General features: G+C 47.2%; 1 protein-coding gene across 1 annotated transcript; it reads right to left on the bottom strand.

Annotated features, from left to right (window-relative positions):
- Positions 1-8,321: 8,321 nt before the first annotated feature.
- PANK2 (pantothenate kinase 2) lies at positions 8,322-23,804 on the bottom strand. The gene is made up of 7 exons (XM_056855276.1): positions 23,546-23,804; positions 17,289-17,641; positions 14,842-15,095; positions 13,506-13,682; positions 11,910-12,033; positions 9,161-9,286; positions 8,322-8,405 (listed from the first exon to the last, which is right to left on the bottom strand). The coding sequence occupies exons 1-7, from the start codon at positions 23,802-23,804 to the stop codon at positions 8,355-8,357; spliced, it is 1,344 nt and encodes a 447-aa protein (XP_056711254.1). The 3' UTR covers positions 8,322-8,354.
- Positions 23,805-27,194: the final 3,390 nt, after the last annotated feature.

Below are 27,194 nucleotides of genomic sequence, written 5' to 3'. Positions count from 1 at the left end.
TTCAGCCCCTCAAATACTTAAAGAGAGCAATACTATCTCCCCTCAACCTCTTCTCCAGACTGAACATTCCCAAGACCCTCAGCCTTTCCTCGTAGGGCTCAGTCTCCAGGCCCGTCTCCATGAACAAGGACCTCCAGGGAAATTAAAACAGAAGTCCAGTGGCGCCTTCCAGACTAACGAAATAGATCCCAGCAGAACCTTTTGTGAGCTGGAGCTGGCTCCATCGGTTCACTTCCAGGCCGTTTCCGCTGACTGCTGGGGTCCTTGACAGGTCATTGCATTTCTCTAGGGAACACGATAGAGCAGGAGTCTCCAACGTGGTGCCCGTGGGAGGACAGGGTTTGGGGAAGGGGATGGACCTCCGTTGGTTATAATGACATGCGAGCCAGTGTGGTGTAGTGGTTAAGACCGGTGATTTGGAGCGTTGGGAGTCTGATCTGGAGAACCGGGTTTGATTTCCCCACTCCTCCACATGAGCGGCAGAGGCTAATCTGGTGAACTGGGTTGGTTTCCCCACTCCTCCACACGAAGCCAGCTGGGTGATCTTGGGCTAGTCACAGCTCTCAGCCCCACCTACCTCACAGGGTGTCTCTTGTGAGGAGGGGAAGGGAAGGTGTTTATAAGCAGGTTTGATTCTCCCTTAAGTGGTAGAGAAAGTCGGCATTTAAAAACCAACTCTTCTTCTTCACCTTCCAAAGACGACATTTTCTCCAGGGGAACTGATCTCCGTAGTCTGTAAATCAGCAGTCATTCTGGGAGATCTCTAGGCCCCACTTGGAAGTTGGAAACCCTCCCCTGGGACTCCCCTGTCCCCTCCCAGCAGTATTTGGGGGGGGGGATTTGGAGCTGCAGCTTGCCTGGAGGGGAGAAAGGGAGGAAGTCCCATCCTACTCATGGAAATCCCTTCCCTCGGAGGAAATTTCTGGTGGATCTGAGCCAGCAGGTCCAATTCCAGAACGGTATTTGACCCTACAAAGGGCCACTGACCCTACAAAGGTCATCCCTCCTCTCTGCGCCCATCATACCCTGCTCTCCCAGGGAAGTTTGCGAGAACCTTACATGCATCTACCTGCGACACCCCCGTGGCCTTAAAACCATAAGACTAGGACGACCCGCTTTCAGAACAGGGACTTAGACAACCAGGTTTGAATCCCTACTCTGCCATGGATTTCTTTATGTATTTATTTGTTTTTTTTGTCTGTTGAATTTCTAGCCCGCCCTCCCCAGCCAAAACCAGGTTCGGGGGGGGGGCGTCTCCAGACCCCTCACCTAGAGTATTGTGTTCAGTTTTAGCACAGCAATTTAAAAAGGATGTAGACAAGCTGGAACGTGTCCAGAGGAGGGCAACCAAGATAGTGAGGGGTCTGGAGACCAAGTCCTAGGAGGAAAGGTTGAAGGAGCTGGGTATGTTTAGCCTGAAGAGGAGAAGACTGAGAGGGGATACGATAACCATCTTCCAGTACTTGAAGGGCTGTCATATAGAGGAGGGAGCCGAGTTGTTTTCTGTTGCCCCAGAGGGTAGGACCAGAACCAACGGGTTGAAATTAAATCAAAAGAGTTTCCATCTAGACATTAGGAAGAACCTTCTAACAGAGCGGTTCCTCAGTGGAACAGGCTTCCTCGGGAGGTGGTGAGCCCTCCTTCCCTGGAGGTTTTTAAGAAGTGGTTACATGGCCATCTGTCAGCAATGCTGATTCTATGACCTTAAGCAGATTATGAGAGGGAGGCCATCTTCTGGGCATGGAGTAGGGGTCAGTGGGGTGCGGGGAGGTAGTTGTGAATTTCCTGCATTGTGCAGGGGGTTGGACTAGATGACCCTGGTGGTCCCTTCCAACTCTATGATTCTAATAAAATCACAGAATATGTATATGTACTAATAAAAACATCTAAAACAATAAAATACCAAAAATCATGAAAGGCAGATGGTGCTCCAATTCATATAGTAACAGTTGCAGCATACTAAATGCCATAGCCAAGCAAGCGGGCCATCCCACCCCCCTATAATACATCAGCTGTAAAGTGAAAAGGGGGGGTAGGGAGGCCAGCATTAATACCACCTGTGTTTGGTGGGCCAGGGGAACTGGTGCATTTGTGTCTGGAAACCAGCCCCCCTGTCTGCTACAATGCCTCAGCTTTCTGATCCTGCAGCTCTTTGCAAGAAGAGGAAGAGAAAAACAGGCTCTGCAGATTTTTCATTGTGCTGCATTTGCTCACTGCTTCCAAAGGAACTGTCCCAGAGCCTGGGTTGGTGGCAGGTGTTCCCGGCTGTATTATTTTGCCTTGTTTGTTTAAAATGCGCAGTAATCTCTTCCCCGCCCCCCAGCCAATGAAACATGCTTCCTGCCATAAAGGCTGCCAGGACAAAGCTTGATTCTCTTCTTCCCCCCCTCCCCAAGCAAAAGCTGTTGGACCATCTGGAGTTGGCTGATGATCCAGCCAGGCATCTCTCGCTTGTTGCCCCATAGGACACAGACACACAACCCTGATAGCTAATGCAGATGAGGGCGTGGCATTGCTAGGAAGCCATGCAAACTTTTTCGCCTTCTCATCTCCTCCCCACAACAGGCACCTTGTGAGGCAGGTGGGGTTTAGTGAGAACTGTGTCTAGCCCAAGGTCACTCAGCAGGCTTCATGCTGAGGAGCGGGGAATGGAACCCGATTCTCCATATTAGAGTCCGCCATTCTTAACCACTACACCAGCATGGTGTAGTGGTTAAGAGCGGTGTTTTGGAGCAGTGGACTCTGATCTGGAAAACCGGGTTTGATTCCCCACTCCTCCACATGAGCGGTCAAGGCTAATCTGGTGAACTGGATTTGTTCCCCCACTCCTCCACGTGAAGCCAGCTGGGTGACCTTGGGCTAGTCACAGTTCTCTTTGAGCTTTCTCAGCCCCACCTACCTCACAGGGTGCCTGTGTGGGGAGGGGAAAGGAAGGTGATTGTAAGCCGGTTTGAGTCTCCCTTAAGTGCTAGGGAAAGTCAGCATATAAAAACCAACTCTTCTCCTCCTCCTCCTCCTTCTTCTCCTCAAAAAGGTTGGGGATCCCTGGCCTAAAACATTTGGACTTTCAATCCTTTACTAATAATTGAGAAAGCAAATAAATAAACTTAATAAATTAAACTGAGAACGTGCAGGACTGCATGGATTTAAAATTGTCCTCGCAGCGGCCTTTAAAAGTCTCTGCCCTGTTGTTGAACCTGCAGAGGAATTGGACGGCCATTGTGTGCGGCAGGATGTTGGACTAGATGATCTGCTGTCTGTTCCAGCAGGGCTCTTTTGATATTCTTGTGTTCTGGAAATGATACCAAATTTGTTGACTGCATCCCACATCCATAATGCAGCATATTGGAAACCCAGAACCATTTCAGAGTGGGTGCATAAGAGATGTCGAATTGTTAACTATATTATCAGGTGGAAGCAAATGTTTATATAGATGTCTGGTGAAAGAGGACCCTTCCTCCATGATATTTTGGAGTAGCAAAGAGCAAGATTGGATTTGCCCCATACGTGTTTTTAAAGATGTTGTAGCTTATTGTTGTTCATGGCATCATTAAATAAAAAATTAAAGCTGGGGAGAAAGAGAGCAGTTTCAGGGCATGATGGAGCAGCCCAGGCCCCCCCAAAATGGTGCCTGTAGGTGCCATGACGCCCACAACACTATCCCTGATGCCTGCCAAGTGTTTTTAGAAAGTGGGTGAGGCTAGGTGGGGCTTTTGCCCAGTAAGGCTTCTGACTGGCCATTGAGATTTTATCAGCTGTAATGATTTTTTAAAAGATTGCTTTAGCAGCAGCTGCCACCGCTGCACAATGATTTTCTTCACTGCGATGAAATGTCAGCTGCAGCAGCCATTTTGTGGCTGGCTCCACCTCCTGCAGCAGTCATTTTGTGGCAGCCATTTTATGGCTGTGCCCACCACTCTGTCGGAATGCCAAAGGTGCCCACAGGCTCAAAAAAGTTGGGGACCCCTGCAGTCCCTAGTCAGCAGTTGGTAGCTTTCTTTAACAGTGGGGTTGCCAACTTCCAGGTACTAGCTGGTAATATCCTGCTGTTACAACTGATCTCCAGCCAATAGAGATCAGTTCACCTGGAGAAAATGGCCACTTTGGCAATTGGACTCTCCAGCACTGAATTCCCTCCCCTCCCCAAACCCCTCCCTACTCAGGCTCCGCCCCCAAAAACCCTCCCGCCAGTGGTGAAGAGGGACCTGGCAACCCTATTTAACAGGGAGAGCAGGGGGTGTGGCAGACAGATTGCATGGCGTGCAAAAATTAAGCCTTGTACTCTATGACAACACTCTACAAACTGTAGTGAAGAAAGGGCTCTTCCATCATGTCCGGAATCATCCTCCCCCCCCCCATTTTAGTACTGATGAAGAGCTCTGCGGAACTGGAAAACCTGTGCATTGGCAGGTATTGTTTCGGCTGGAGCTAATAAATCACTATTATACTAACGTAGTTTTTTTGAAGTTTTAGTGTGGCCCAACGTAGTTGTAGGTTTTCTTGAAATCAGATTTTTAGTCGCCACTCATCCAGTTGCTCATGGCAACTTACAACCCTTAAAACAACATCATAATCAACATTACAAATTAAAAACCAACAAAATCATATATAACTATAGTGGACACAGACAAGCAGTTTACAACCATGTTGGCCCAGAACTAAGACCCAAAAAACTAAGAAACAATGCATGTATTCTAACACCTTTTATGAAGACCAATCCAGTAACACCTGAGACAGACTTGACATTGGGAGTCCTTCATGCCCAGGTGTGACTGGATGGCACTGTGCTGCCCTCTAGTGCCCATGATGGGTAACAGGAGCCAAACAGAGGAGCATAAATATGGGATATCAACATTGCCTATGGAAAATCAACATGCATACGGCATTCAAAAAACCATTAGCACATGGACGTTAGAACTGTAGTATAATAGAACAGTTCAGGAAGACTCTTATACGGAAATAGGATTGTAATCTATTACAATAAACATTGTACGTTTTACCATGCTTTTACTACACTTGTAATTTTGTGATCCACTTTTCCTATGATGCTGTATCATGTCTTAGAGGTTTTTTTTGCTTCCAGTTCTGTAATCTTAGTCATATTGCCTTGTTTCTTGGATGCCTTGTGCTGTCTGATTGATTTTTGTTTTAAAAATAATATTTTGTAATCCACTTCAATTGTCCATGAGAAAAGTGGGCTATAAATGGAGCAACTAAATAAATAAATATGTTATGACATTTTTTTTGGATGCTGTTCTACCATTTTAAATAATATTTAGCACTGAGTTGGATCTTTCAGTGTTTGAAGTCCTGGAATGGGTTTGGCAGGCAATGGCAAACTATCTTGAACGTCTCTTGCCTTGAAAAGATTACAAGGTTGCCACAAGTTGGCTGCAACTTGACAGGAAGGAAGGAAGGAAGGAAGGAAGGAAGGAAGGAAGGAAGGAAGGAAGGAAGGAAGGAAGGAAGTTTAAAAAGGATTTGAGGCTGAGATGCAATATGAACCTGTAGCATTTCTGGAGCACAACTGCCCCTCTGCTAGCTCAACTTTTCACACAAGCACATGAAGCTGCCTTATACTGACTCAGACCCTCGATCCATCAAAGTCAGTATTGTCTACTCAGACCAGCAGCGGCTCTCCAGGGTCTCAGACAGAGACCAGGGGTCTGATTCAGTATAAGGCAGCTTCATGTGTTCATGTGTGTGCTCAAGAAAAATAGTTCACTTAACACTCTCAACGGATAGCAAAGAGATGTCGCTTTGTGCTAGCTGCCGGATGCCGTGTTCACACAAACAGCCATTTATTTTTATCCAGATGCTGGGAGAAAAGAGGGAGTGTTTAATGGCTCCCGCCCCTGAGCCCAAAATAGACCTTCAGTCGCACAAAAAAACCCTGAGTATCTTTTTCCTCGCTGTAGCTTCTGCAGACATAATGCAAGCTAAGCCATGAGTCAGGCAGGACTCGCATCCTGTTTGGAATGAATGAATGCCTGATAGCTGGATGATGGGATGGGCACTGGTGCCACTAGAGTACCGGGGGGGGGGGGGATTTGACACACCAAAAGTAGCCAGGCTACAGCACAGAACTAAGGATGCTAGAGAGGTTGGCCACCAGGGAAGCAGTGGCCAGACCCCCCTCTCTTCCTACTCTAACTCGGTGGTGGTGGAAATTGCTGTTGAGTCGCAGTCGACTTATGGCGACCCCACAGGGTTTTCAAGGCAAGAGATGTTCAGAGGTGGGCTGCCATTGCCTGCCTCCATGTAGTGACCCTGGGCTTCCCTGATGATCTCCCATCCAAGTGCTAATCAGGGCCAATCCTACTTAGCTCCCGAGGTCTGAGATCTAGCTAACACAGTTAAATTGTGGAACTCCCTGCCCCAGGATGTGGTGATGGGTGCCAACTTGGAAGGCTTTAAGAGGGGAGTGGACATGTTCATGGAGGAGAGGGCTATCCGTGGCTACTAGTCAAAAGGAATATTAATCATGATCCATACCTATTGTCTCCAGGATCAGAGGAGCATGCCTACTAAATTAGGTGCTTTGGAACACAGGTGGGATAATGCTGCTGCAGTCTAAGTCTTGTTTGTGGGCTTCCTAGAGGCACCTGGTTGGCCACTGTGTGAACAGACTGCTGGACATGATGGACCTTGGTCTGATCCAGCATGGCCTTTATGTTCTTATGGTCCATTCAGGTCAGGGCTGGCTAGATGGCTGCTTCTGTGTAGCCGCCCTGGACTTCCTTGGTGGCCTCCCATCCAAGAACAAAACAGGGCTGACCCAGGACTCTCTTGGTGGCCTCCTATCCAAGGACTAACCTGGGCTGACCCTGCTTAGCTTCCAAGATCTGACGAGATCGGGTTAGCCTGGGCCATCCAGGCCAGGGCTTCTCCAACTTACCTCCCGTGAAATATAACCGTGTCCTACCCTTTATTTAGTATTGGAGCCCCACAAAAGAGTCTAGTTCATCAAACATCAATCTCAACCAGGTTCATCCTCCCTCTGCCCTCCTCGCGCTTCCATTAAAAAAGGAAGAAGAAAACAAAATAAACATCAGCCAAAGTAAGGGTACCAAGCATAGACAACTTCTCTATAAAAAAGTAATACAACTGGAAGAATGTAAATTCAACAACCAACCATGAGAACACATGAAGCTGCCTTATATTGAATATAAGATCCATCAAAGTCAGACTTGTCTACTCAGACCGGCAGCGGCTCTCCAGGGTCTCAGGCAGAGGTCTTTCACATCACCTACTTGCCTAGTCCCTTTAACTGGAGTCACAGGGGACTGAACCTGGGACCTTCTGCATGCCAAGCAGATGCTCTACCACTGAGCCACAGCCCTTCCCAACATAACTCCTTGTTTTAATTTTTCTTTAAAAAAAGCAGATGACAGACCAACTTCAACACTAGAATCAAGGCAGTATTTAAAGAGGAAATAATCTGAGTGCTGTATACAGATTGCTTACTCTGAATAAAACTGTATTCAGAAACTAGATACTCAAAGATCAAGAGAGCAGTCTTTTATTTTTATTTTATTTTTAAAGTTCCTGAAAGTTCAGCAAACAGGATGTGATAAGGTCTAGGTATCTGGCCCTTTGCTTTCAAAAACATTTGTTTCAGGCGACTGTCAAGTAAACCATCAGGTGTACATTTCTCAGGCCCGGCAGAGCCGGATTTGTGATACCTGTCTGTTTTCTAAGGCGGCCTCTTTATGAGAAGGTGATTTGAACGCGTTGCTGTAACTTCCACCAAGATGGCAGGCTCAAATCCTTCTCTTCCACCCCCTTCCCACATCTCTACTTAATAGTACTGACGAAACCAAGGAAACACATTCTGCAGCCCACCTTAATAGGACAACTGTCCTTTAAAAAAAAAGAGAGATTTTAATACCTGACGTATACATTTTCACATTCTGCACATCTCAACAGTGTTGTGAAAACTCACATAGCCCTTCAAAGTCCATACAAAATTGAGAAAATAAAAATTAGTGCTTAAGAGCTAGAGAACAGTGCCATTAGTACCAGAGCCAAGCTAGCTGAGTACTTTCTCTCCAGCGACCTTACAGTTCATATATTGAAAACTGCTCAGCTTAAGACTGTATAAATACAGAATTTGTATGCTTAGCCCATACAAGGGCATATACATTCCTTACAAGTAAGCTAATATTCAGGCTTAGCTTTAACTGTTTTTGCAAATGTTGTCCTTCTCTCCACTGATTGATGAGATCAAGTACAACTACAGTCACTCATTTGTCAGGCAGACATTTTAGAAACAAAGCTAAATTAAAAACAGATGTTCCCTTTCGCTTAGAAACCCTCCAGCAGCTACCGGGGTTCAGGCTCCATGTTTTGAATCAGGGTGAATTCAAAAGCTCCAGAAAAGCTCCGACGGCTCCAAAGTAACCCTTTTTAAAAGAGAGAGAAATGCAATTTATTTGATTCTGCATCCTGCACAAATTTGCCACAAACAGCAAGAAGGAAATATTGAAAGAGCTCCGTCTTCAACATCTGTTCTTATTTTATTGACGTTATTTTCAGTCCACCTTTCTCACCGAGACTCAAGGCGAATTATGCAGTCAAGGTCAATACAAGGCGGATTACACAGTCCAAGTCAAGGCAATCAGTCAAATGAGACATCTAATAAGTAAAGTAATGAGACTAGGATTACAGAACTCTGAAACAAAGACTGTTATTTATTTATTTAGACTATTTCTATGCTGCTCCTTCAATATTTCTATGCTGCTGCAAGCCACAACTATCCATAAAACAGACCAGAACCAGTGGGTTAAAATTAAATCAAAAGAGTTTCCATCTAGACATTAGGAAGAATTTTCTAACAGTTAGAGCAGTTCCTCAGTGGAACAGGCTTCCTCGGGAGGTGGTGAGCGCTCCTTCCCTGGAGGTTTTTAAGCAGAAGCTAGATGGCCATCTGTCAGCAATGCTGATTCTGTGACCTTAGGCAGATCAATCGCCTTCCCACAACAGACACCTTGTGAGGTGGGTGGGTAGCCGAAGGTCACCCAGCTGGCTTCATGTGGAGGAGCGGTGAAACCAGCCCGGTTCACCAGATTACAGTAAAGTGCTACACCACACTGGCTCTCTAGCTAGGGAGCTAACTAGGGAGAGCAAAGTGCATCCTGTTTGACACAAGAGCGTCTACCTCGTGTTCCAAGAAAAGAGCCTTCAGCTGCCCCTTAGACCAGTAATCCAAAGCATAGGCCAGAAACTTCATGGAGACAGTGTTGATGCGGAGGAAGTTGCCAACGAAAACCACCCGATTGATGTTCTGTGGAAAGGAAAAAGCACATTAGAATCTTTGGAGATCACTTTAAAGATAACAAATATGCCCCCAAACAGTATAACTCTATTAGGTAATTAAAGAGAGATTTACTCATAAGCCGTGCTGCTCTGGGATTCCGTGACAGCTCTAAACAGAGTTGCTGAAGCATCCCATAAATCTATTTATTTATTAAACCATTTATATCCTGCCTTTCCTTGTGGTTCAAGGCGGCTTACAACAAAAAACAGGAACACAGAGCTGGAAGGGACCTCAAGGGTCATCTAGTCCAACCCCCTGCACAATGCTGGAAATTCACCTCCCCCCCTCCCAGAGATCCTTGCTCTATGCCCAGAGGAAGGCAAAAATCTCCAGGATCCCTGGCCTATCTGGCCTGGAGGGAAATTCCTTCCTGACCACAAAGTGGTGACTGGCATTACCTTGGGCATGTAAGACAGGGCCACAAGAGGCATAACCATCTTTGTCACAGCCACAACTTGAACTGATTTTTGCCTTTTTTTTATTGTCTGTCCTAATTATGTTTAGATGTCTGGCTGGCATATTTCTAATTAGAATAAATCTGATCCCTTTCTCCTGTGCCTCTCCACATCCTCTCACACCCTTTTATGTATTATTTTAGGATTAAATATAAAATCTATTTCCTGCCTTTCTGCCCTCCCAAGGGCCACCAAGGCAGCTAGCAATTTGAAAGATATATGATGGTAAAAACCACATTTTAAAACCATTAAAATCAACCCTCTCCCAACACACCATTAAAACAATTTAAAACAGAATTAAAATACGTACGAAGACATAACAACAGCAATTAAAATATTGGTCAGGGAGGAGGAATCATTGAAGGAATGCCAAATGAAACAAAAAAAAATCTTCACTCTGGTGGAACATGACAACCGAAGGGGACAGAGGAATCTCCCTGGGGAGAGAGTTCCAGAGCTTTGGTGCCATGATCGAGAAGGCCCTCTCTTGGGTTGCCGCCCGCCTAATCTCAGAAGGCAGGGGCACCCAAAGCAGGGTTTCTGAAGATGACTATAGTGGTTGGGCAAGTTCATAAGGGAGTGGGCGGTCAGTACATAGTTCCTGGGCCCAGGAGTGCCCTGGGAAGGGAAAATGGCCCTGGAAGAAGCCAAACCCATCAACCCCTGCGGCACTACATGACAGGGAAGCAGGAGCCACCCAGCCCAGCGGTTCCAGCAATGGGCAGCAGCTCATCATGATTCAGGTTGGGGGGGGGGCTGTGGGTCAGTGGTAGAGTATCTGCTTGGCATGAAGAAGATCCCAGGTTCAATCCCCGGCATCTCCAGTTAAGGATCAGGTTGTAGGTGATGCGAAAGTCCTCCATCTGGGACCCTGGAGAGCTGTTGCAAGTCTGATTAGAAGATACTGACACTGATGGACAACTGGTGTGATTCACTATAAAGCAGCTTCATGTATTCAACCTTCGGGAAGGGGCCATGGCTCAGTGGTAGAGCCTCTGCTTGGAATGCAGAAGGTCCCAGGTTGAATCCCCAACATCTCCAGTCAAAAAGTACCAGGTGGTAGGTGATGTGAAAGACCTTCTACCTAAGACTTTGGAGAACTGCTGCCAGTCCAAGTAGACAATACTGACCCTGATGGACCGATAGTCTGATAAAGTATAAGGCAGCTTCATGTGTTCGTGAAAGCTTCCCCCAACACTCCTCAACTGCTAGGCAACCTGGTGGGTTTCCATGGTTGAGAAGGCGTTCAAGTACAGCCCCCTTTGGATTGGGAACACCCGCTGTCCACAAGACTATTCCACAGCCACAAGATGAGCAGGCCCCGGGGCCTTCATAGCCCTGTACAATGCTGCTTGACTTGCTTGCAACAAGGCAGCACTGTAAAGAAGCTAAAGGCGCCGAGCTCAAGGAACATCCCACAGACATCCTGGGTAGATGCAGCAATGGTTGCCTTCGGACAGGCCGCTTCCCAGCAAGCTCACCCCTTCCTTGGCTCGGAAGACCAGCAAGGTCGTCTCTGCGGCCTTTTCATCGCAGGGACCGATAATCCTCCTAAGCACCCTTAGAAAAGAAATTCCCACTTAACCTTTTACAAACGTGCGTCAAATCACGTTATGAAAAACTGAATTATTCAGCTTGTTTAAAGGATCCCCGACGAGTAATTCTTGGTGGTGGTGGAAAGAGCCGTCAGGTCTCAGCTGACTTATGACAACCCTGCAGGGTTTTCAAAGCAAGTTGCCTGCCTCGGCATTCTGACCCTGGACTTCCTTGGTGATCTCCCATCCAAGTACTAGCCAGAGCTGACCCTGCTCAACTTCTGAAATCTGATAAAATCGGGCTAGCCTGGGACATCCAGGTCAGGGCGAGTCATTCTTGCTCTAGACTAATTTTGCAGAGCTGACAGCAGCAGGAAGAAGTTCCCTTCTCTATGTGGGAAGTCTGAATGTCCTTTCCTTCTCCCCCTTGGTACTTCTCACCAGAGAAGGATTGGGGGGACAGCCATTTGTCTACAAGTTTCAGAAGACCCCCTTTCCCCATTAATACCATCTGGAGTCGCTAATGTTAAGATGCCTGCTCAAAGCAGGCACTTCCTAGATTGGCGGGCGCTGCCAGTGATTTCAAGCCCTTCCCCATACCTCATTCAGTGCACACATCCGGGCTATGGAGCCGATGTTATTGGTGATAGTGATCAAGGTCGCTCTCGCTAGGTCCTCCTTACTGGCTGCCTCTCGCTTCTCCTTGCTCATCATGTTCCCAAAGCTGGACAGAAAAGTTGGAAAGAAGAACTTTTACCTCCCAAAAAGTTGGAAAGAAGAACTTTTACCTCCCAAAAAGAAGAAGTCAAATAAAAGCACAAGACAGTGGTTTATGAAACTATACACAGTGAGAAGGAAAGAACCCCACCCCATATCATGGAAACTATTCAGAGGGAACCAGTACAATAGGCCAGGAATATGTTCAGGACAGGGAAAAGCAAGCATTTATTTACACAATGCTTACAATATCTCAGGGAATTCACTGCAACAAGATCTAGGGGTAGCCAATGGTATTAAAAATCTGCCCAGCCAATCAAATCTCCAATGGCCAATCAGATACCTTGCTGGGCCAAAGCTCCACTGGACTCAGCCCACTTTATAAAAACACTCTGTGGGTACCAGGAAAGGTGTTAGTGGGCACCATGGCTCACTGGCACCAAGTTGGGGAACCCTAGTCCAATGCTCTAACTACGACATCGCTCTTATTCAAACAAGAGAAGAATCGCGGCTCTTTGGGCAACAGGAAATGCATGTTGTTGCCAAACTACGGTTCCTTGCAGCAGCTTACCTGGCAGGATAGGCATGGAAGAGAGTTACTTAACTGAGCTGTAAGGGAGGATAGCTCCCCACCCCCAATGCACACACCTGTCCTGAGCTCTTAGCCCTCCCCATGGCCCTGGTTTCCTCAGGTTGGGAGACGGATGTTCAGTGTAACAACCTGTTCAGGAACAGGGAAGTAAGACGAAGACTAAGGAATCCAAACCTTAATCAGAGACCTTTTGTTCTCTGGTTTGCTTCTTGCTCTGCTCCCTAGAAGCACGCAACAACAGCTACAGCCTGTGTGTTTCAGTGCCAGTCCAAGTTCAGACTGACCCATCTCAGGGCAGGTGATACGGCCTGCTGCAGTGATTGAGACTACCCACACTCCACTTCATCCCCATTTGCCAAGACAAACTGAGGGCGCAACTAGACAGCACAGTGGCACAAACAGCCCCGGCAGTTACACTGGGAAAGAGCCCCCTGGAAGAAGATTAAGGTCCTCCTCCTGCCAATCCAAATGGGCTGGTGGTTACGGATGCTATTCAGAGAAGATAAACAACACAGGGAATTGAATCGTGGATCATCGATAGTCTGAAGAGGAGAAGACTGAGCGGGCATATGATAACCATCTTCAAGTACTTGAAGGGCTGTCATATAGAGGAGGGTGCCGAGTTGTTTTCTGTTGCCCCAGAAGGTTGGACCAGAACCAACGAGTTGAAATTAAATCAAGAGTTTCTTCTGGGCATAGAGTAGGGGTCACTGTGTGTGGGGGGGGAGGTAGTTGTGAATTTCCTGCCTTGTGCAGGGGGTTGGATTAGATGACCCTGGTGGTCCAACTCTTTGATTCTATGACATCTCACCTAGTTACTCCCCAAGAGAAAACTTTACACACGTAATGCACCGTGCATCCTCCGAACACCCCAGGTGAGGCCTTACCTGGATGCCACAGCCCATCCTGGCAGCCCAAACCTCTCATAGTCGCCCCCATAAATATCTCGCACGAGCTTGTCCACTTTGGTGCTGTCCCCGCGGGAGGCCATTTCGAGAGCCTCCTCGAAGGTGGAGCACCCAGTCAGAAGGCAGCAGAGGCCGAAGAAGGTTCCTCCTCCCAGGCTGGCAGAGAAAGAGAAAAAGACACATAAATAGTTCCTGCCAGCCAAGGACTGTGGAACTGGCTAAGATAGCGGGGGAGATGGCCAACTAAGGGGAACTGTATCGTATCCTGCTAGTAATCTGTCATCCTAAAGAGGCAGAGGATGCAACACAGGGAAACACAGAGCAGCCCAAACAGTTTATCATATTAACCATTATATTTGTTACATTTGTTGATCTTCAAAAGGCAGCTGATGACAATTTTATTTAGGACTCCATTTGACTATTTTAGTTTTTATTTATTGGCAGCCCTAACAGAATTTAAATTGTGCTCTTTCATGTTTTTTTTAATGACTGTTGTTTTATTTACACTGTAAGCTGCCTTGTAAATAAAACAACAGTCGTATTGGAGCAAGCCCCGTGGTGTAGAGTGGTAAAGCTGCAGTACTGCAGTCGAAAGCTCTGTTCACGACCTGAGTTCAATCCCAATGGAAGTCGGTTTCAGGTAGCTGGATCAAGGTTGACTCAGCCTTCCATCCTCCCGAGGTGGGTAAAATGAGCACCCAGCTTGCTGGGGATAAAGTGTAGACGACTGGGGAAGGCACTGGCAAACCACCCCATAAACATAGTCTGCCTAGTAAATGTCGAGATGTGATGTCACCCTATGGGTCAGGAATGACCCGGTGCTTGCACATGGGACTACCCTTTACCTTTTTAAGCTCTCCGTGGCAGATTCCTGAAAACATTTTACGCTGAAAGAGTCTGCAGGTGTGGCGCAGGATGTCCTGACTCCCTCTCTCATATTCTTTTGGACTGCCACTTTTATGATTCCCAAGAGGAAACCTAATAAAACCTATAGTTTTGAACTTCTCCTCAAATAGTATGGAAATACTTCACAAACTATTAGCTGATAACGACCCTGAGACAACCGAAAACGTGGCAAAATTTCTGATGAGAGTAGTCAACTGATGGGAATCTAGTCGAAAGTAGAATCACAACATTAAGGAATGATTTATATCAATTTTACTTTACTCTAACCTTTATCCTTTTTATATACTGCAGATTGTACTATGCCAATAAAGGTATTTGAAATTTGATACCTTTTTAAGCTGCCTTGAGCTCCGCAAGATAGAAAGGCGGCTAATAAATGTTTTAAACAAACAAACAAACAACGTCTCACCTGGTCCCCGTCACCCGCTTGTAATTGTCTTTGGAATACACAGCCAAGATGCTGACCCCGGAGCCGATGTTCACCAAAAGGAGAGGGTACGGATTCTCCAGGTTGAAGGGGAGCTTCTGACACTTTTCGGGATTAGTTGGGTTTTCAAAATAGTAGCACTCCGAGTGTCCATTGAAGCCAACTGAATCGATATATAAGACTCCTCTAATCAGGCAGTCGAGTTCATCCAGTTTGCAGAGCTGGAGATCCCCCACCTGTTTGAAGAAAGATGCTTTGAAGAGGGCCAGGTGTTCCCTTTCTAGAAGGACAGAACAGCTGGATCCCATGAATACCCTTGAAGCCACCTTAAAAGACCCTTGGTTCACCAAAGTCAGTACTGTCTACTCAGGCTATCAGCCGCTCTCCAGGTTCCCCTTGGCTCCTCCTGTGAAGATCAAGTTTATGGAACATAAGGATAACTGTAGCTTTTTACAACTAGCAAATTCCTGCTGTACAGGTATGTGGCTCACCTTCTCGTGGCCCTTAAGCTCAAACTAGGCAAGAAGACTGGCTGGAAGAAGAGCCCTGCTGGATCAGACCAGTGGTCCATTGAGTCCAACATCCTGTCTGCCACAATGGCCAACCAGTTCCTCTCAAAAGCAGGGCACAAGGCCGAGGCCTTCCCCTGATGTTGCCTCCTGGCACTGGGATTCAGAGGTTTACTGCCTCTGACTGTGGAGGTTCCCTTCAGTCAGCAAAGCTAGCAGCCACTAAGAGACCTATCCTCCATGAATCTGTCTAATCCCTTTTTAAACCCGTGAAAGTCGTGACATCCTCTGGCAGAGAATTCTGCATTTTAATCACTCGTGTAAAGAATCCTGAATCTACTGCCCATCAGCTTCACTGGATGCCATAAGAACATAAGAAAGGCCATGCTGGATCAGACCAAGGCCCATCAAGTCCAGCAGTCTGTTCCCACTGTGGCCAACCAGGTGCCTCTAGGAAGCCCATGTAGCCTAACGGGTTGCCAATCTCCTGGACTGGTCATGGCAACCCCGGCAGATGTGTGCAGCAGCCTCTCCAGACCAAGTGGCAAGCCTGTGCCACCATGGAAAGGACTCCTCTTCATCCCTCGAAGCCAGCAGTCAAAGAGCAGTAGCCAAAGTAGTCCCTCCAGCAAACCAGAGGGCATCCATGTTCCTGTGTATCCTGCTCTAGTGAAAGCCATATTGTAGGAAATATGTCCAGGCATGTAGCCTGCACCAAACCCACCCCCCCTCTTGCAACATCGGACTAGTTCAGCAAAGCCATTCAGCAGACATTGACATAACAATGACTCGCTCTTCAGCAACGATCTCCAGACATTAGCAGCAATCGCACCTTTTGTTTCAAGCCATTAAGCCAATCAGTGAGACTACTGACTTCTCCTGGGATTGCACAAGCCATTGGAATCAGAATAGATTTCCAAATTCTCACTGCTCCACCCCAAGCCACAGATTAAGTCTGTTGTCACCTTTTTGCCACCTGGGAACCTAGGAGGGGTGAAACCCTTCTCCCCGCCCCCAGAAAAACAGTATAACTGGAATGCTCCCAGCCTCCTCCTCTCTCTCCCTCGGGCCTTCCCCTCCATACTGCCTGGCACTCTGCCAGAGTGGGTGTTCATGCTTGGACACCTAGCCCCCCCCCCGTCCCCTTTTTATCCCCCAAAGCTGCATGGAATTCAGGACGGACAACTACTCTGAAGAGAGGTGCAGTATATTTCCTCCTCTGTCTGCCACATGGAAAAAGTCTCTTCATTCCTCTTTGATTCCTAGACTCTGTATGTTATGTGATGTGTATGTGCAGTTTTGTATGTGCGTGTGAACATATAATCTGAGTAAATTCCTTTTAACCTAATTCCATTGCTTCTGCCTCTTTACTGGTCATGGTATGGACTCTGGTAGATAAAGGTTGCATCCCAGCTCAAGTTATGCCCATTGCCGGTTATTGATTCGCTAATTCCCCCATATAACAATTAATAACCGGGCATTTTGGCTAACACCCACAAGCAAGATTGCAGCAGCACCATCCTGCCTGTGTTCCACAGCACCTAACATAATAGGCACGCTCCTCTGATCCTGGAGAGAACAGGTGGGCATCATGACTAGCATCCATTTTTACTAATAGCCATGAATAGCCCTCTCCTTCATGAACATGTCCACTCCCCTCTTAAACCCTTCCAAGTTGGCAGCCATCACCACATCCTGGGGCAAAGAGTTTCACAATTTAACTATGCCCTCAAGTTCTAGTATTCTGGGAGAGGGAGAAAAAGTTTGTCAACTCTCTCCACCCCCTGCGTTATGAATCCCTCAAAAGCATTATGACGAAGAGCCGCTGCAGAGGTACTGAAATATGCTCCGCCTCTATCTGGCAAGCTCTGACAACGCACTACTGCAGCTTAAGGGGTAGATAAGCCAAAAATTGCATACTGTGCGAAAGTCCTGCTCAAATTTATACGCTCCGCCTCCCGTGGCACATAAGGTGGTGTGGAGGCTCGAGAAGTGCTTTTCGCTGCCCATTTGAATAAAAACGGGCATGTCATGAGTGGGAAAGCGTATAAAGTGGAGATTGCCTTTACGTCCACACAGCGTAAGGTCCTTTAGCTCAAGGTGGACGTCCCGAATGCCCGTGGATCCGTAGGCAGTGTTGGAAGTCAGGTACTTCCGAATGCTTTTCAGGTTTTCTACTTCCTCCTCCTCTTCCTCAGCAGTAATGTCCTTGGGCTCAAAATAAACAAGCTTGACCAGGGTCCCTCCGATATCCAACCCAAACCAAGGAAAGGCTAAGGAACAAGGAGAGAAAGGATTGTTACAATGGTAGTTATGCCTCTTATGTAAAATATGCACAAACAAATACTAGCTGCAAGTGGTCACATTCAGTTGGTACTATTAGAATATATGCCATTACTTCAGAGCAGGTCGACTGGCGAGGCAGGGCTTATAGATAGGTCTGGTCCGTCCCTCGCCATTGGCTGATCTGCTGCGATGTCATCGATTGTCTAAAACAAAACTTCCCAAAGACATCATGCAAATGTGTTCTGTTCAAACACCATTTTCCTCACACGACTATAGGTATGTATGTCACATGACTATAAGTATGCATGCACAAGAAGGCATCTGCATGGTGGGGGGAGGAGGAAAATGGTGGAAAATACATGTGAATCAACCCAAAGAAGTGCTGCGTTCTATACCAGAACAGAACTGTAGATGTGCTTATTTGTTTATTTCATAGAATCATAGAACTGGAAGGGGCCATACAGGCCATCTAGTCCAACCCCTTGTTCAATGCTCAATTTAAATATTTATACCTTTCTCTTGGGGTTCAAGACAGCTTGGAATAGAGAAGTTGAAAGGGAACCATGGCTCTCTGCAGGGACAACAGTCAGAACTCTAAACAACATCCTGCTTAGTCCTGTTTACAAACCATTTCAGAGGCCCCTGGAGCAAAGGCATATCTGGGCCCCTTGTTTAATTTCACAAAACGCGCCGTTGCATGTTGCAATCCTGAAAGAAAGCTATGTACTTCCCTCGCCCAAGCTAGAACTCTTTTTTTGCCCTTTTGAGAACTTTTTAAAAGCACATTCTTTAAAAAACAATTATTTTGACCATTTTATAAACTTCCTTTAATGGTACAGCGCCTAGCCAATAGGCTGTGAGCTAACCACACTGAACCGCTGGGCCGAAATTTCGACCATTTTATACATTAGGAATTCTCCAGCAGATACCTTTAAAAAGAGTGGGGGGAGGGGAGGATTAGTTTTAGGCTGTAAGTAATATCCCCTGCTCCAGCAGTGGAGCATATAGCAGCCTTCTAGGTGCTCCTTCACATAAGGTGGCCTGCTTGCTATCTACGTGTGTGTGTGTGTGTTGTCAAGTCACCGCTGATTTAATACAACCTCTGGGTCTCCCATATCCTAATCTGACACTTCAACTAGATGCCAACAATCTTTGCAGACCTAGAGGCCACTGAGTCATAAACAAAGTGATAGTAAGACGCATGAAATCAGTCACGTGCCAAGAAAAGGGTAAGCCAGTGTTACAACTTTGCTAGTGTCGAGGCTTAGATGGCAAACCCAGGAGTCAGAAACATGGAAGAAGTAAAGGGTCAAAGTGACCAATGAATCCTCTACACCAGCAGTTGACCCACCTGTAATGCTGGTTGTCTCAGTGTGCATGCAGAGTGAGGCATGTCACCATTTCTCTCCACACTTTTGCCCTAGCATCATAAATTGTGGAACTGCCTGCCCCAGGATGTGGTGATGGCTGCCAACTTGGAAGGCTTTAAGAGAGGAGTGGACATGGAGGAGAGGGGTATTCATGGCTACTAGTAAAAATGGATACTAAAGCAGGCATTAGTCTAGGACTGGGAAAGTTTACATTTCATGATGCATATGTATTCTCTCCAGGATCAGAGGAGCAAGCCTATTATATTAGATGCTGTGGAACACAGGCAGGATGGTGCTGCTGCAGCTGTCTTGCTTGTGGGCTTCCTAGAGGCACCTGGTTGGCCACTGTGAGAACAGACTGCTGGACTGGATGGGCCTCGGTCTGATCCAGCAGGGCCTTTCTTCTGTTCAAGGCAAAAGACGTTCGGAGGTGGTTTGCCACTGCCTGCCTCCGCATCACGCCCCTGGTATCCCATCCAAATACTTGCCGGGGTCAGGGCTGAGTGTATGTGACCGGCCCAAGGTCACCCAGTGAGCTTCCACGGCAGAGTGGGGATTTGAACCTGGGTTTCTCACCTTAACCACTACACCACGTTGGCTATCTATTAGAGCCCTCCCCCGCACCCATACCAGCTCTCACCTTGTGGAATGGGCTTCCTGAAGAGGTATCACGGGGAGGGCTTTTTTTAAGGAGTTGTTTTATTTGAAAAAGAGCTTTTAATGACCCTAGAGCTGCGCTGCAGGCCCTTTTTGTTAGGGGAGGGGTAAATTGGGCTTTTACTTATTTTGCAAGCTTAGCATGGTGTAGTGGTTAAGAGCGGTGGTTTGGAGCGGTGGACTCTGATCTGGAGAACAGGGTTTGATTCCCCGCTCCTCCACATGAGCGGTGGACTCTATTCTGGTGAACTGGATTTGTTTCCCCGCTCCTCCACATGAAGTCAGCTGGGTGATCTTGGGCTAGTCACAGCTCTCTTAGAGCTCTCTCAGCCCCACCTACCTCACAGGGTGTCTGTTGTGGGGAGGGGAAGGTGATTGTAAGCCGGTTTGATTCTTCCTTAAGTGGTAGAGAAAGTTGGCATATCAAAACCAACTCTTCTTCTTGTTGTTCTCCTCATAACAACCCTGTGAGTTAGGTTAGGCTGAGAATATGTGACTGGCCTAGGGTCACACAGCAAGCTTGCATAGCAGAATTTTAAGCCACGGAGTTACACGCGAAAGACAGGATACATTTTTAATGAAAATAAATCCTATTTAGGAAAAGACAGGAAAAACAGGACGCTGATATGGTCCTTGGAAAACCCACATCACTGGTACCCTCTTTGACCCCCAGAATTAAACCAGTTACTTTGGAAGTCAGAAAAATAATGTATTACAATGTATTACACAATTATAACAGCTTCAAATGTAATGTGTGAGATCTTATCATCTAAACATCTCCCCAGTTGCATTTCCTAGCTACAAGCCCAAAACTGCAGTGTAGGGGTAGGCAACATGCTTACCAGATGTGCTCAACTCTACACCGTGTTTCTGCTCTATTCACGCCAACTGTGCACTAGACGTTTTGCAAGAAATAAAGAGCATGCAAATAAGTGCAGCCCTGAAGCTCATAAAATCAAAGATAAATGTGAGCTTTTCTAGCCCTAGACTAACGCCTGCTTTTAAAAAATACTAGTTTATCAGCTGCAACAAGAGAATGGGAAATCTCTCGATCAACTAATACCCTAAAATTCAGGTCACTGGTGGGGGGAAATCCCCCCCCAAGAAAGACACATAACAGTATATAATCCAGCCCTTGAACATCTGTTTTTTTAGGATACTCTGAGCACAGTCTTTGAAGTAAACGGCTGACCTCCCTTTCAGTTTTCCTCCTTCTGAATTTGGTGTAATCTGCAACTACACATAAGAACATAAGAAGAGCCCTGCTGGATCAGACCAGTGAGGGCCCAGCATCCTTGTCTTGCACAGTGACAAAACATTTCCTCTGGGGGTCCAACAACAGGGTGCAGAGGCAGAGGCCTTCCCCTGATGTTGCCTCCTGGCACTGGGATTCAGAGGCTGACTGCCTCTGAACATGGAGGTTTTCTTTAGTCACTATGGGCTAGATGCCACTGACAGACCTCTCCTCCATGAATATGATTCCCTTTTAAAGCCCTCTAAGTCTGAGGCCATCACCACATCCTCTGGCAGCGAATTCTACATTTTAATCACTCGCTGTGTAAAGAAGCATTTCCTTTTGTCCGTCCTGGATCTCCTGCCTAAACAAAGCCAACCTTACAAAACCATTCTCCTCTCCTTAAGCTGTTCCCTCACCCTTTGCCTCCGCTCTCCTATTTAACCTTCTCCATTGCAGTCCCTTCACTGAGGTCTGGTCCCAATCTCACACACGCACCCAACCTGCTCATCTAACTTGCACCGTTCTGTGAGTCCGACCTCATTTCCAAATGCTCCCTGCAGCATCAAGGCCCACATATATCTTAAAATTCCACATGCATTAAACTACAGTGGCTTCCTTCAAATTCACAGACGCAGGCCCGAGCCACATTTATGCTCATAAGGACTACTGCAATAACGACAGATTCCCCTGAAAAGCCCCTTGCGTGAAACACATAGAGAATTTTTATTCTGAGTAATAAAAAATCTTTTAACCTATTTTGCACCATTGGCGTTGGCCTCATTTTTATTTTCAGATTTCTGCAATCCAAACCCTATTGCATTGATAATTAAGATTAGGGAGCCAGCGTGGTGTAGTGGTTAAGAGCAGTGGAGCCTGATCTGGAGAACCACTCCTCCACATGAGTAGTGGAGGCTAATCTGGTGAACTGGATTTGTTTCCCCACTCCTGCACATGAAGCCAGCTGGGTGACCGGTTTGATTCTGCCTTAAGTGGTAGAGAAAGTCAGCATATAAAAACCAACTCCTTCTTCTTCTAAATATCCTGTTGACTGTATTCACTCAATACTGTGTAATCCACCCGAGACTTAGTGAAAAAGGCAGACTATAACTTTAAATAAAAACTCTTTCATTAATTTTTTCATAACATTATGACTTCCCTTTCAACTCTCATCTTGAAAGTGTTCCACCCTGTTGATCCTGAGTGCACATACAATCTTCAGTGTCCACTTCTTCCACCTGATAAAACAGGCTTTTATAGGCACTTTTTCATATCCGCACCAGTAAAGTGTTAGACTGGGAAGCCCCAGGTTCAAATCCTCACACAGTCACAAACCTTGCAGGTTGGCCTGGGGCCAGTAATTTTCAGCCAAGTCTACCTCATAGGGTTGTTGTGAGCACAAAGCGAAGGAAATGAGCAAGTTATGCTCTCTTTTCATTAGTAGGAAAGGTGGGATAAAAACAGATGAACCTGTTACCCTTTAAAGACATCACAAGATTCTGTTTTTAATTAACATAAGCAACACAATACGAACTAAGAAAAGCAACACATACTTGAAGGTTAGATCTCTACCCACAGGGAGTTTATAATCTAAAGAAGCATCCCTTTAATAACTGTGAATTCTACCTTCCAGAAGCAATATTTATATTTAAATACCCCTGGTTTTGGTGCTGTGTTCAACTTGTGGATAAGATCTGAGAAATCATTTACAATGAGTTTTACTTGGCTGAGATTCACTGTTACTTCACTGCCCACAATAAATCTAAAGAAACAAGGCCTGATACAAGTATTCAAATAAATATTTTCCCCCTTACAGGTATTCCTAAATTTCACCCTGTGAAGCTGAGTAAGCTGAATGAACATAAGAAACAAGGAAAGCCCTGCTGGATCAGGCCAAGGCCCATCAGGTCCAGCAGTCTGTTCACACAGTGGCCAAACAGGGGCCTCTAGGAAGCCCACAAACAAGACGACTGCAGCAGCATTGCCGTGCCTGTGTTTCACAGCACCTAATATAATAGGCATGCTCCTCTGATCCTGGAGAGAACAGGTATGCATCATGACTAGTAGCCACCGATAGCCCTCTCCTCCATGAACATGTCCACTCCCCTCTTAAAGCTGGGAGGGGCTGTGGGTCTGTAGAAGAGCCTCTGCTTGGCATGCAGAAGGTCCCAGGTTCAATCCCCAGCATCTCCAGTTAAAGGGACCAGGCAAGTAGGTGATGTGAAAGACCTCCGCCTGGGACCCTGGAGAGCCGCTGCCAGTCTGAGTAGACAATACTGACTTTGATGGACCGAGGGTCTGAGTCAGTATAAGGCAGCTTCATGTATTCACAGCCTTCCAAGTTGGCAGCCGTCACCACATCCTGGGGCAGGGAGTTCTGCAGTTTGACGAAAGCGGCTGGCCCAGGGCCGCCCACCGAGTCTCAAGGGCTGCGTGGGCAGAATTTGAACACAGGTCTCCCCCAGCCCCCCAACGGCTCCACCCCACTGGCTCAGGCATGACAACAGCAGGCGGCTTCGGCCAATCCCCGACGGGCCCGCCCCTGCTGCGGCCCCGCCCCCGCCCCGAGGCCCCGCCCCCTCCCCCTCCGCGGTGCCGCTCCCCGCCGGCGCCCCCTAGCGGCGACTCACGCGGGCGGTTCTTGCGCAGGGAGTCGAGGCGCGGGCGGAGGGCGGGGCTGGGGCGCTCCCTCTCGCGGCCCACGGTGGCGGCTTCCGCCCACCCGGCCCGGCCCCCTCCGCTTCGCCGCCGCCCGCTCGGCAGCGCGGGGCTCGGGCCTCGCCGCGGCCGTTGGTCGGCGGTGGCGCCTCCGAGCCCGCTGGCCGTCGGGCCGTCGGGCGGCGCCGCCTCCGCTTTCTCTTCGCCGCCTCCATTCTGCAGCGGCTCCATCCGCAGCGCTGCCCGGCCCCATTCGCCGTCGCCGCGACACTGCGCCTGCGCCAGGCGCCCCCCTCCGCCAGAGAAACGCGAGAGACGATTCCCTCAGCCTTCGGCCACTCACGGCCGCTTTCGAGTAGAGCGGCGGATGGACTGGCCAATAAGGACGGCGAAAGCGGGAAGGGGGTGGGCGGGAAGGACGAATCCTGCCAACCAGCGCCGCCCGCGGAAAGAGATTGACACGTTTTTTTAAAAAAAACAACACCAGAACGGGGCAGTTGAGGGGATTAGGCCTGAAGGGGTGGGGACAGAACCCCTCCAGCCAACCGCTTCCTCCAACCCAAGAGCGACAGTTCCCCCCTCCAATGGGGAAGAGGAATTAAGGGCTAGAGGACGGTGCTGAAGGGGATGATTGGCATCGAAAGTTTCCATGACAACCCACAAAAGACTAGCTTTGGTGCAGAAGGGGGAAGGAAATGGCACACGAGTGATTAGCATGGCATTGATATGTCAGTGTCAACATTGCTTAGCATTTATAGTGCGCTTTAGCGTGCCCAACTTCTCATATATTATCTGACTGCAATCCTCCTTGACACATTCACCGACACCATTCATTTCGGTTGCCAAATTTTTGATGGTAAACCACAAAAAAGAGCACTCCTGTGCTATTACCACACGGTTTGGAAATCAGCACAGCAATAACGGTACAGAGCGAACACACAAGTACACAGATATGCAATGTTTTTTCTAGCAGTCTCTGCTACCATAGAAATATTTTTTGCACAAAGACTGCATTAGAAAAAAACATTGTATATCTGTGTACATAGTTGTATGGGTGTTTTATATGCATCACTGCACTTTGGTTGAATATATGTTTAAACACGTTACTTGTGTGTTCGCTCTGTACAGTTATTGCTGTGCAAATATTTGATGGTGGCAGCAAATCTAGTCTGGCCGGCCACTTCACAGTACTATCAGAGCAGTTACAACCACGTCTTGAAAAATTGGCAATCAACTTCCCATTCCACCTGTCCATTTCCCCCTCCAGGTGAGGCTGAGACCCCTCCCAGGATAACTGATCTCCATAACAGAGGCAGGATGGTGCTGCTGCAGTGGTCTTGCTTGTGGGCTTCCTAGGGGCACCTGGTTGGCCACTGTGTGACCAGACTGCTGGACTTGATGGGCCTCCGTCTGATCCAGCAGGGCTTATGTTCTTATGTCCCCTAGAGAAAATGCAGCGTTGGAGGGTGGTTTCTACAGCATTATACCCCACTGAGCTTCCTCCCCAAGCTCCACCCCCAAATCTCCAGGAATTGTCCAGCCGGGAGCTGGCAACCCTACCACACCTCCAGGTTTCTTCACAACCATCTTGTGAAGCAGGTTAATCTCATACTACTGTGTATAGCTTACTTTAAATATGTAGATAATTCACAGCGGGTCGCCGTGTTGGTCTGTCTGCAGTAGTAGCAAAGGGCAAGAGTCCAGTAGCACCTTAAAGACTAACAAGAATATTTTCTGGCAGGGTGTGAGCTTTCGTGAGCCACGGCTCACTTCTTCAGATACAGCTAGAATGTGAATCCATCTGTCTTTAAGTAGAGGAGAGTGAATTCAGACAAGCATTAGTATGTAAATGTGAATAGCAGGCGTGATGGGATTAGGTGTGGTATGCAGAAGAGTCTGTGATGTCCAGGGGAGAGATGGGTGTGGAGAAATCAGCATTGGTAATGAGCCATGAATGCAAGGTGTTTATTCAAAGGGAGATTGGAAAGAGAAACTGCTGAATTACAGTTGATATTCAAACTAAAGTCAATGCATTTACCTGGACTGAACAAAGACCTTGCATTCATGGCTCATGACCAATGCTGATTTCCCCACACCCATCTCTCCCCTGGACATCCCAGACTCTTCTGCACACCACACCTAATCCCATCACGCCTGCTATTCACATGTACATACTGTTAACATTTACATACTAATGCTTGTCTGAATTCACTCTCCTCTACTTAAAGACCGATGGATTCACATTCTAGCTGTATCTGAAGAAGTGAGCCGTGGCTCACAAAAACTCATACCCTACCAGAAAATATTCTTGTTAGTCTTTAAGGTGCTACTGGACTCTTGCCCTTTAAATATGTAATTTCTGTACTAGTTAATGTGACATGTTAATACTTACGCTTCAGTTCTTTCTGGTGGTTCCGGACTTCTAAAATCCTAATGCACTAGTTACTGAATGTCTCATTTTGTTGATTGTACTGACTCATTATGTATAATCCACCTTGAGTCCCTGTGAGAAAGGGACTTCCGGTGGTGCCGTTGGAGAGAGCACTCCATTTCCCCAGGTTGTCCTGGGAGAAATCCAAGTTTGCGTTATTTTTGGGGTACATAGATACCCCAATCCGACCCTTGCAAGTGGGTTGGAAAGCAGGAACTCCCTGCAGCCCGCAAACGCGGTTTGACCTCCTAGGTACTCTGAGGGGGCTTTTTTAAGCCCCTCGGAGTCCTAGACGCCGGTCCTGCGAGGGCACTAGGGAAGGACATCGCCAAAACGCAACTTTGGCAGCAAGCTCTACCCTCCACTGCCTTAATACCAACATAAGGACTACATAAAGAAAAGAACCTCACCTCTTGACACCCAAGTGAGTACAAAAGAACTCTTCGTCTACTTACTAGAAATTTGAACAGACGGGAGGCTGATAAGAATATTTCTGGGACCCCCACCCCTCCATAATCCGAACTGAAAAAGTTTGATCTGAGTTAGTCATCGGGATTAGCGACAGGAGCCTTATCGGATCGATCAGCCTAAACCATAACAAAGAGTCGGAAGGATACCTTTTAGACTGACAAGAATTATCACCAATGAGAGGTCCGAAGGAAGGGGAGGGTGATTTCTCTTCCTGATTTTCCGGCGAATTCCTGCCACGTTTGCAGTAAGGGAGTGCCTGGAACGGAAGACTCTCTATAACACCCTCTCTATCATTGGAACTAAAACAACAGGAAGTAGCCGCGGGACTGAATATCCGTCGCACTCGAGTTACTTTCAAATCATTCCTGAAGGAATAACCATCGAGAAGAGGCGATAGAAGGTCTGCAGCACTAGTAACTTCCTGTTTACTTCCTGATTAATCCGATCTAGAGCGACCGAAAAAACTCACTGGTATTTTAAAACTTTAAAATGCAATTTTAAAGCCAATTTCGACTCTTTTCAACCCGAAAAAATTACTAGGCTGATCTTTGAACTATCATCTTTTAACCAGCACCTTAAAGGCCCTGTCGGTGGACATGTATTTTACCAGCTTTTTTTGAATGTAAATGTCTCGACCCCGCTCTGGCTCACTACATAGCCCTGCCTATACTAAACTAAGGGACTCTTTACAAACCTCGACCATGGAAAAAAAGTTACAG

This window comes from Euleptes europaea, chromosome 9 (genome assembly GCF_029931775.1).
Source record: "Euleptes europaea isolate rEulEur1 chromosome 9, rEulEur1.hap1, whole genome shotgun sequence".
NCBI classification, from domain to species: Eukaryota; Metazoa; Chordata; class Lepidosauria; order Squamata; family Sphaerodactylidae; genus Euleptes; species Euleptes europaea.
The sequence above is the reverse complement of the archived record's forward strand: the minus strand, read 5'-3'. Positions and strand labels throughout refer to the sequence as shown.